The sequence below is a fragment of the Mus musculus genome, chromosome 5 (genome assembly GCF_000001635.26).
Source record: "Mus musculus strain C57BL/6J chromosome 5, GRCm38.p6 C57BL/6J".
NCBI lineage: Eukaryota > Metazoa > Chordata > Mammalia > Rodentia > Muridae > Mus > Mus musculus.
In genome coordinates this window covers 121,804,485-121,815,480 of record NC_000071.6, presented here as the reverse complement: position 1 = coordinate 121,815,480, position 10,996 = coordinate 121,804,485, and the positions used below count along the sequence as shown (strand labels likewise).

The 10,996-nt window shown below is 46.8% G+C and overlaps 1 protein-coding gene across 40 annotated transcripts in view; it reads right to left on the bottom strand.

Annotated features, from left to right (window-relative positions):
- Positions 1–530: 530 nt before the first annotated feature.
- Atxn2 (ataxin 2) overlaps positions 531–10,996 on the bottom strand; it is a 103,342-nt gene continuing 92,876 nt past the window's right edge. For 14 of the 40 annotated variants that reach the window (XM_030254244.1, XM_030254234.1, XM_030254235.1 and 11 more), the window contains 4 exons: positions 9,206–9,259; positions 4,485–4,630; positions 3,869–4,096; positions 1,150–2,096 (listed from right to left, as the gene is read on the bottom strand). In XM_030254244.1, coding sequence (XP_030110104.1) covers positions 1,710–2,096; positions 3,869–4,096; positions 4,485–4,630; positions 9,206–9,259 — 815 coding nt within the window. In that variant the 3' untranslated portion in view covers positions 1,150–1,709. Of the gene's footprint in view, positions 4,097–4,484; positions 4,631–9,205; positions 9,260–10,996 lie in introns of all 40 variants that reach the window. The other 26 variants (XM_030254236.1, XM_030254237.1, XM_030254238.1 and 23 more) reach the window with 9 other exon arrangements.

Genomic DNA, 10,996 nt, shown 5'->3' with positions numbered 1-10,996 from the left:
CCATGATCTCTGCATCCACACACCCATCCCACTTGCCTGCCTCCCTTTCGGGCAGCCTGGCCTCATTCTGTGCTGCCCCCCCCTCCCCAATCCCTGGCTACACTGAGGAGGGACAAGGCTCTGTGCTACTAGACAAGTGCTTAGCCACTGTGGCCACACCTTGAGCCTGGTCAGATTCCTCTGTAAAGAAGGAGCTTCTGCCCCCTACTGGTAACACAGAACTGAACTGGGATAACTCAGATCAACAAGGAAAAGTGAGCTTACAGTCTGCACCTGCTTGCAGATGTGGACTTTTGAACGCTGCCCACCTCTGGCCAGCCTGCCTTCTGCTGAAGCCAACTGCTAATCCACCCGAGAGGGAATCACAGTCTTGACTTTTTCTAGATACCTTGAGCCAGAACTAAAGGTGAAGAAGAAAAGTCATTTGGTCAGCACCTCCTCAGAGATTGGAGCAGCACAACCAGCCTGTCTTCCCTGGGGTCTACCTCCCACAGCAGCAGGAGTCAACATAAACACACACTAACTGGGTATCAGTTTTTAAAACTTTTTTTATTTTTTAATTTTTTTTTTTAGTTTTTATTTTATATTATCTACAAAGTAAAAGTTTTCCCTTAACTTAAAAGTTGAACCACTGTAGACAGTGATCGCCTCATCAAACTTGATTTATAAATAATAATCCGTCAGTTTGGCGGTAAGAATTTACTGAACTTCTGTCAAGTTTAGTAAAAGGGCGTTCCAAGTCTTGATTTTTTTTTTTTAAAGCGGTAATAGCAGCAAGAATCACTCTTGTTACTTCTGTTGCTAGCTGATGTGTTCATGACTCTCAAGGGCCATTAAAAAATAAATAACTTCCAGTTTCAGCAAGCAGAGCTGGGTACTTGCAGGACCCTGCAACAGCACATGGAATTATGGAACAGCCACAAGTCCCTACATGCCTCTACTCGGTCCAAAACATCCTCCACTGCAAGTGAGCTGTTAGCATTCCTATCAGATGTTAAATCAGTGTATCTTTTAAAAAACAAAATCAATGAAGTTCTAGTTTTCTGTGCTTCCGGTTGGCAGAAGCAGGAGAAGGGAGGAGGGGATTTGGCCTTTCGGTTCCTCCAGGGCAGCCTTACAACTGCTGTTGGTGGTGGGCTTGTACTGTAAAAAAGAAAAGTGGCTATTTAAACAACACAGGCACCACTGCCCGCCAGCCTAGTGTCCGCAGCACACGACTGTCAACTACTCCTGTGCTAGTGAGTAAGACTGGAGGGTTAATGCTGCCCCTCTCCCCCAACTGCAGCCAAGGTAGGGTTGGGGAGGGAAGGGGGTGAGGAGAAACAAACCAGTCAGACGTAAACCACTTCAGATACAAGTCCTGGACTTGCTGCTTGTGGAGCAGGCCTTCACACCCCCTCCCACTACACTAGCCAAGCACCACTGCTTTCCAAGTCACAGGGAAGACAGGTGTCGTCACAGCAGCCATCAGTACGAGACATCATGGGCGTCCTGTGTCAGGGCACAGGCTGGGGCTAACACTACACTCAGACCAGTCCGCACACAGCACGTGTTCACCAGTGCTCTCCTCCAAGCTACGATCAAACTTGGCCATGGGCATAAACCCCCCACATCAGCCTATAAAGGACTCAGGACGGACCACGCTGCCCTGTCCAGCCTATCATACATACATAACCAGGAAGGCCAACTGAGTCCTCGGCATGCATCGGCTACCCAGAATGAGGCTGCTGCTTCTCAAGCCAACCCTGAACCAGCAGAACACACACAGAGCCTGATGTTTCCTGACCGTCACGATCCCTCCTGTGCACACTTGGATGGGCCTCGCTAGTCAGGTTTGCAGCCTGAAGCACTGGTCCTGCCTGCCATTCTACCTCTGCGAGCAGAACGCTCGGGGTGCCCCGGCGGCCCCTGCACACACACGCCTCACCTGAAGGGTGCGTCATATAAGGGAAATGCGCTGTTGTCGAGACTGGAATGGGCTGTAGTGCACTTTGAGCGAGGGCGGCCTGGGGACCGCCGGGTGGCTGTGTCGTCATTAGCATCATTGGCGCATGGGCAGTTGGATGAGAAGGAACCATTCCTGACTGTACATGAGCCTGAAACAGAGAGCTCTTTTACGCATACAGGCAACATCTCCTTCTTAAACAACAAGTCAGCTATTCCTTTCATTGGACTAGGGCTCTTGAAGGAGCAAGATGGACTTCTTGGGTAACCTTGAGGTAGATCCAGCAGGGCTAAGATGGGGAAGTTGCCTCCTAGTCCCCAACTCGTCTGCTCAGATACCACACAAGGCAAGGTCTTCACCAAAAGCAGCCGCTATTGGGGTGGGAAGGGCACTTTCTTAGCTTGCTATGGTGCATGGCCAAAGATATATCAATGCCCTTTTCCAGTCAGAAAGCAACTGACAAGGGCCTGTAAGGGGACTGCCTCCCCAGCACCCTCAGCAGCTTCCTGAGTCTCTCCTCTTCCGCCCTTCCCCAGTTGTAGTGGGTTCCCCAAAAGTAGGGTGAAGCAGCACTTAGGCCCCTCACTTTAAAAGCTTAACTGACGGAGCAAAGGCTGAGTCACTGGCTCCACTGAGATGACAGAGTGATCTGAAGCTGGGTCAACCCAGTACCAAATGGCAGCAAATTTAAGTTAGAAAGGTGATGTTAGCTACCTGGTCGGTAATCTCAACCTTGGCTCTGCAGGGAGTGGGCAGAGCAGGAAGAGGCGGCTTCCTGCCTCCCATCCTGTGCATTGCTCTAGACCATCACCCCAGCGAAGCACTGGTTCACACCTTCAAACAGGCCCATGGCTCTCTGCTTTCCCTGTTAGCCTCTTACTCTCTTATGCAAATACATGAGTGAGGTTTGGGATGAGCTCATCTTACACATAAATTCACAGCCTCTGCTGGACACTTAGAGGACCCTGATTCTCTTAAGTCTCACTCCACCAAAGCACACTGACCACACTGGCTACCCTCCCCACTGCCGCCAGCCAACAGGAGCATATTCTACACTCTCAGCTCTGGGGGAAGGACAGGAACAAGCTAGCCTTCTGCAAGAGACCCAACTACACAGCAGCGTTAGCTCACACCTCGCCAGAGCCTCACTGGCACACTGAGACAGGAAATAGAATCATTCAGGAACTCTTCTAAGTGAGACCCACCTCAGGGAACTGTGATCAAAAGTAGCAGACATCTGATCCAGCCACCTTACGTTAACAGCTACAGAGAGGGCCTCTCCATGGCCCAGGCTGCCCTGGCTCTCTCAGCAACCACAGCTTTCAAGCTCAGCCTTTACACTGGGGGAAGGAAGGGAGGAAGGAAGGAAGGGAAGCCCCAGACGGTCTGGGCTACTCTAGAGCCTGAGTTCTCCTGCACCACAGCCCAAGGTCCAAGCTCAGGAATCACAGCAGACAGAGGCAACCAGGCAACAGCTGGGACACTGCTAACCCGCAAACCAACAATCCTAGTGCAGTCCCTCAGAGTGAGAGCCACTGAAGGCCTGCCTGCCACCCTGCTCTAAGGCTCGCGTGTGTGCTCCCGTGTAGAGGTGTCTGCATGTGTGCACATATATACACAGTGGAGAGGCTAGAGAGACGCAGCGAAGCAGACACAGGAAGGAAAGGACTGGGGTGCATTCCAGACTCAGAGGTTTAAGGTCTCAGCTGGGAAATGCTAAGTCACAGTTTCACTGATCCACCACAAAACCATAGCAACATTCACTGAGAGCCAGAAGATCACGTGCTAAGCAGGAAAGGGGCAGACAGGCAGATGGCACCACACACAGGGTTTCCTGGCTTGGGGAGCAACTGGCTCCTTGCTGCTTATCTGACCACCACTCCCTATGTGGCCTTCACAAAAACTTGGCTAGTGCTGGTTTACCTGAGGTACGTGGGCCATGTGGGGTGGGGTGGTGTATGCCGGCTGAACATGAGAAGGGTGGATGGTGAAGACTGTCTGTTGTGCTGCTGGGAAACTGCTCTGTGGAGACTGTGTATTAGAGGCAGGTGTCATGGAAGGTGGTGTTGGTGCCAGCCCCGCATGATAAATGGCCGACTGCTGCTGTGGACTGGCCAGATGAAGAGCCTGGGCAGCCTGGTGCTGATGGTGCTGTAAAGCAATGGGAAACTTCATAGAGTGAAGGCGACAGGCCACCACCCCACCCCCACCCCGGGAGGCGCAGAAAGGAGAGCACAAAGCATCTCTCATGCAGATGGCCTTTTCCGGGGACTCAAGCCCAAGCCTCAGCCGGGCAGTTACAGGTCCAAACAAGGCCTCACTGCCCCATTAGCACATGGGACTGAGGAAGCCAACAGGAAGGCAGCATTGCGGCTTGCCTTCAGGAATGAAATTCCAGAGGGCTTTAGACTTAACTAAGAACTTCAAGATCAAGCAGCTTTTTAACACTTATGTTTCTGGCATTCAACCTTAGGGAATGGCCTCCCCCGTACCCACAACTGCTCACAGCTAGGCACACACAGGCCACGCCTCTCCTTACCTGAACAGGACTGGGTGCAGGGTGACTTCCACCATGCTGGCTTTGCTGCTGTCCGGTGGGAGTGGCCGAAGGCTGAGGATGGGGAGTATGTGGATGCAGGGCGGCATTAGGATGTGCATACTGCTGAGCGAGGGAGCCGGTGGAAACTGAGATGAAAAAGAAAAAGGAATGTGTACAATTCTGACGACCACTGCCAGCCCACTATGCCTAATTCACTGCACTCTAATCACTGCCACGCTCTACAGCCATGAGAGCAAGCACAGTCTGGAAACAGACGGAAGGGCTCTGTCTACCAAGGCCAGCACGTGACCCGTGTGCTACATAGCTCTACACACTACACTCACACCGACTTAGTTTAAATTTACTCAGACAATCCCTGTTCCTCTCGGAGGCTTAGGTAGAAACAACTCCACCAATCACACTGGCCCACATGAAGACAGGTGCAGCCTCTCTCTCAAGGTCAGCATCTGATTACATTGCTATGCTACTGCTCTGGAACGGTCCCTGTACACACACCAGTGAGGCTGGGCGCAAGGACAACGTCACTGCCATCTCAGTCAATCACAGTACCCACTCACTATTCTGTTCCCTACTGAATGATGCAGCTCCTGACAAAAAGCCTGGAGATGAAACTGACCACTCTATCCTGTTAGCTAGAAAAATACCAAAGGAACAGTTTTTCTTAACACTCTTAAAATGTGACTCTACGACAATGACCCTGAGGCTGCTCTTTATGCATCTAGGAGGGGCCCCACCTTGGTACCAACCAAGGAGATCAAGTATTAAGTGAACCTGTGCCTTTACAGAGCAGCAGCCTGGGAATGAGAACTCCAGGAAGGTCGCTGCTCCTGTGACTCTGGACAGCTCACGACACAAACTAAACATCAAGCAGAAAATGGACTGCTCTCAAGCTATCTCTATCTCTCTCTCAGCACTGAACCCTTAGCCCTCCACAGCCAAGCCCACACACAGATGTGTCACAGTTTCATGCACTTTAGATAATATGTCAGCAAACACAGCTATGATGTGGACAGAGAAGCACCAAAACTTCCAAGAATAGCACACATGGAGGACTCTGGCTGTGTGCCAGCTGAGTGGTGTCCCGGGTTAGGGACAGGAAACATTCATGAGATGTCACAGTGCAGGGCAGGGCATTCTGTTTCCAATGGTCGGAGCTGGCATGGCCTGTGTGTCCACCTGCCAAGGCCACAGCCCTCACTCACCAGTGTCCCTCAGTATCCAGGTGAGACTGATGAAGGCAACTGTGTTTAGAACCTGGTACAGTTTCCCTGACTGTATTAGTCAACAGATGTGTAAAGAGAAAACTACGGCAGCCTAACGTCACAATGTTTTCAGTGAGTCAGGGAGACCAGTCCATCCTCTAATTCCCTGACTGTGAAAAGCACTTAAGAACGACTTTTGTTTTTAGAGACAACAACTACAGGTCTGCAACTATAGACTAGGCTGCTAGATGGTGATAACTGGTCCACATGTCTCATTCTAAAACCACAAACATTAAAGCCCCATCCAGTGTTTAGTAAGTGTTTCCTTTATAGCAATGTTAAGTCCAACTGAGGGAAAGCAACCCTAAATGTTTATTTATGAGATTTCATAAAGATAGAGGATATAGGAGCTCAAGTATTCAAACTAAAAAAAAGTTTAAGAAAACATAAATAAAAGGCTTGGAGACACAGCTCAGTGCAAAGCTTTGCACAGAAGGCCCTGAGTTCCAGTCCTGGAACAGGTGGGAAAACAAGTAACTCTGAAGGAAGCTCTAGCAAAATGCAGTGGAAACACGGCCACCGCAGTCATAGTAACTATGTCCATCAAGTCTCAGAATTACATCTGTCAACTGGGAAAATGGGAAAGTCTTGATACTGTCACTTGGAAAGAGAATTAAAAGATCCTTTCCCTTCTTTGTTTGGTTTTTCTTCTTTTATAGCTTAAGTTGGCCTGGAACCCACCCTCCCCAACTCCATCTTCCAAGTGGATCCGCACCGGGGTACCATACCCAGCCAGGATCAAAATCAAACAGCTTTATTACTCATAGTTTATGCTTAAGATTGGAGCCAGAGCCTCCTGCATCCTAAGTACACAGTCTACCACTGAGCTACACTGAGCCATGTTCTTAAGATTGAATAACTAGAGGCAGGGCTTGGTGGAACCCACGCAACCCTCAAGCTTGACAGCAGCTGACCCTCCCACCTTAGCTCTTCACATGGCAGGGCCACACTTTCACTACCACATCCAGTTTAAAATTTTATTTTTATATAAAAGGGCATTTAAAGGCTAGGCTCTCACAGGAAGTGTGTTCTTATCATTGAGCCACCTTCCTGGCCCTATTAGACATCTTTTAAAAAGATTGATTTTTATTATATGCATATGAGTGTTTTGCCAGTGCAACACACACATGTGCAGTGCTCACAGAGACCAGCACAGAATACTGGATCCCATGGAACTACAGTTACAGATATAGTTACACATGGGTGCTGGCAACCAAACCTGAATCCTCTGCAAGAGTAACCAGTGCTCTGAACTGCTGAGCTGTCTCTCCAGGCCCTAGTATGCATTTTAACAAAACACTTTCAGGAGCATCCAGAGAAATGTTTCCATCTGCTCACTTTCTGGCTCAAAGAGGCCTAAAAAACAAGTACCTTATGTAACCCTTTCCCCTTGACTATAATGTGAGAAATCGGGAAATGGGAACCAACACTGTAATTCCAGCAACAGCAAAACTAAGGGCAATAAAAAGCGGGAGAGGGGCTGGTGAGATGGCTCAGCAGTTAAGAGCACTGACTGCTCTTCCGAAGGTCCTGAGTTCACATCCCAGCAACCACATGGTGGCTCACAACCATCTGTAATGAGATTTGATGCCCTCTTCTGGTGTGTCTGAAGACAGCTACAGCGTACTTACATATAATAAATAAATAAATCTTTAAAAAAAAAATCAGGGAGAGGGAAATTAGAGAAACAACAGAACAGAAAAGACTGGGGAAGGTAACCAAGAGCAGTCTTTGGAGAGTGGCAAGCAAGGCTCTCAGCCAAGGGCAGGATTGAATGGCTTTTCCTCTGCTGGTTAATTTAACTACTTGGGAGACTAGAAAGACCATGAATCCCCTCAGATGTTCTGAAATCGTTATTCAGCAGCTAAACTACTACTTACAAGGCTCAAACAGTCTCCCGAGAGTTGGGTGAGAGGACAAAGCGCTTCTTGACTTAAGTATTTAAAATTCTAAATATGTCAACTCTTTTTTTAACATTAACTAGATTCCAGAAACAGTCCCCTAAGTCATGAGGTTAACAAAAGCGAATTCAGTCCTCAGGACCAGATGTTCACTCTGTAAATAGTTTCTATCATTTTGACCTTGGATGTACAAGTCATTCGTGATCACTAGCACTGGAAACACTGAAAATAAGCAGAACAGGATCCTCCAACTTCAATAATTCCAAAAAGGGGATATAACTCAAGGAGATTTTAGGGGGCAGAGGGGATAAAAGACATCACACTAAGGCGAGGCAAAACCGCAGTGGACTAGGGCAGAACACTGCGGTGACTAAAATCCCCAACAACAGCTGCTGGCTTTAGTGCTGACTCCTTTCATGAGGAAGCTGTGCTCAGGCTGTTAGTGCTTAGGGATGATTCAAGACCTTTCAGCCATCTGCCAAGGAAATGACTATGACTGTAACAGCCAGCAGGATGGTAAGGATAACTGCACTAGAGACCTCAAACTGTGCTCCTGAAATCCTCAGGGACATTCTCAATAAGACTACTTTTCCAAGAGCACATGAAAGGGCTCTATTTGTTAACTTATCCCAGGCACCAAAAAGTAGCAACTAATTAATGAAAATTTAAGGTAAAAATGTTTCCAAAACCCTGATGATTGAGTAGTCATTCCAAAATAGCCCAAAATTTAGTCCCAAATTTAATAACATTAAATCTTATTGTTTGTTAGGACTCATGTTTCATACAAAGTGACATCAGCACACACATTTCTAAAAGGTCTCTTAGTAATTAGCCTATCAAAGCCCATGATCTGCTTCCCGGTAAAGCAGGAAAACTCCATCTCCTAAGCTCCCTTAGGGAAGAAGGTAGCCTAGACCACACATTGTTACAGGCTTCAGGACACTTCCAGAGGCCTTCACACTTTAAGCCTCTAGTCATGCAAATAGCGCTAAGACAGAACTGTGTCTCTAACTACTTCACCTGTGCTACAGGAATCTCAGTGAGGTCACTTCTCTGCAGCCCAGAACACTACTCACTAGTACTTTAAGCTTTGCACAAGCTTGTGGCTTAGTATAAAATACTACCAACAGTTCAGAAAAAGTCTCCCAGAATGAGGAAAACAAGGTATTTCCCATACAGCTACACTCTTGCGTTGTATTCAAAATGGCTTCCTGAAAGAACTCAGTCTTTGATTCCAATTTTCTTAAGCTATGACATAAGACATAGTTCTTTTGTCAAAACTCTGAATTATACAAACAGAGCCACAAATCTTAACTTTACCTTTTTTTTTTTTGTACTAGGGAATGAATTCAGGGCCTGGTGCATGCTAGAGCAAGTTACTCCACCACTGAGCCACATCCCCAGCCCAGACATGCATACTTTGAATAATTCTGTCTGGTAGAAAGAAAATGTTCTCCAACAAATTAGCTACTTTAACACGTATCCCTTAAATAGTGTTTACTGTGTAGTTAAAATTAGTATAAAAACCCCAACTCACTGGCAAAGTAGAAAGAAGGGCTTGTCTCCTTGTTGTATGGTAATTTGGGACATGCTGAATGTGGGAAATAGAAAGGTAAATTAGCCTCTTGAGGTGTGCATTCCTGATGCTCTGGAAAGGCCGACACATTCAGTGATCTTTTGTATTCACGCACAGTTCGTTTGGTCAGGGGTGACCAGCACTGTAAATAAGCATTGCTGCAGAGATTTACAAGCGAACAGGACTGAACCGGAAGGCTTTCCTTCTGTACTGAGGTAGCAAGTCCACACGCTGACTTGCTTAAATAAAAAGAATAAGATTATTATCTGATAGAGAACCGTTAACTGATAAAAAGACCAACATGGCATCCATCAAACAGCCTTGTCATAAGCAAGGTACCCAGATAAAACAGTATTTAAGCAAACTCATGATACATAATTTTTCACAGCAACACAAATGTCACCACAGGCCCTTGGGTAGTAAATCCCAAGGTTCATGACATAAAAATATAAATTTAAGTATCACACTATTCATACTAAAATGTGTCTGTCTAAAAGGGTATAATTAAAGCTCTGGGAGAATATATGAATATTAACAAGCAGATGTCAGGCAGAAGGATTACAGGAAATCCTATTTCTTTATGCTTATTGTACTTAAAAAAAAACTTATCTGCATTAAACTATACATGTTAAAAAATATTTAGCTGGTATGGTTGTTCACACCTCTAATCCTAGCACTTGGGAGGCAGAAGCAGGTGGATCTCTGAATTCAAGGCCAGCCTGGCCTATATAGCAAGTTCAAGGCCAGCCAGGGCTATACAGAGACCCTGTCTTTTTTTGGAGGAGTGGGAGTGGGGCTAGTGAGAGCACATTCAGTTCTTCTGGCTGACTTGTCAGTCAGACAGCTCTACCACTGAGTCTGAAAATGGAACCACTGCTGGAATAGCAACTCAGACGAGCAGGACAGACGCTACAGTGATCACTTTGCAGGGCAGAGGCAACAAGGGGAGTCTGCTAATAGAAGTCCTTCCTCACAAAGAGTACAAGGTGACACCATGTAGTCCTCCTCAACACAAGGAGGGCCTTTGCCTTGAGAGAACCAGTAACAACAGAGAGGCAGATCAGCAGCAGAACTGAGGACAAAGCACCACTGCATTGTAAATCAACAGCTTCAAGTGTCTTATTTCTTGGGTTATAGAAAATACATACTTTTCAAAGGAAATGAACACAAAATTAGTATTTCCATACAACAGTTTTCAAACTGTGTGTGTATACATACATATATGTCTTATATGTATGTATGTTTGGCATAACTGATCTATGGAGCAGCCAAGGTACTGACAAACTGTGTCAACGTATTAAAAAATGATTTTTGACTATGGGAAAATCCCCAAACAGTTCATTTCCTAGTGCCCATTTTATATAGGTACTGCATGACAAAACCAGGAAGGCAGCACTGCAGAGCACTGCACTGGCAGCCACAGTGCTGTTCCAAAAAGCACTACAAACTTCAGCTCCAGAGTTTCCTCTTAACCCAGTGGGGGCCAGAAAACCAGGAGGAAAGAAATGTCTCTTCCACTTCTGAATCACACAGCAGCAGTGTCCAAACATAAGCACTTCAACCAAGCCTTTTACCAAGCTGGAAGACTGTGGGAATGCATACAAGGTACAGCAAGGTCAGCGAGAGACACCGCCAGGGCCTTTCCATGTGAGGTCTGATCTAATCCCAGGGAGTACAACTGATCACACACTGAAGGACAGACTCATCATGATGAAAATGTAAACCAGGCCACTCTTTATAAATCAATGAAAA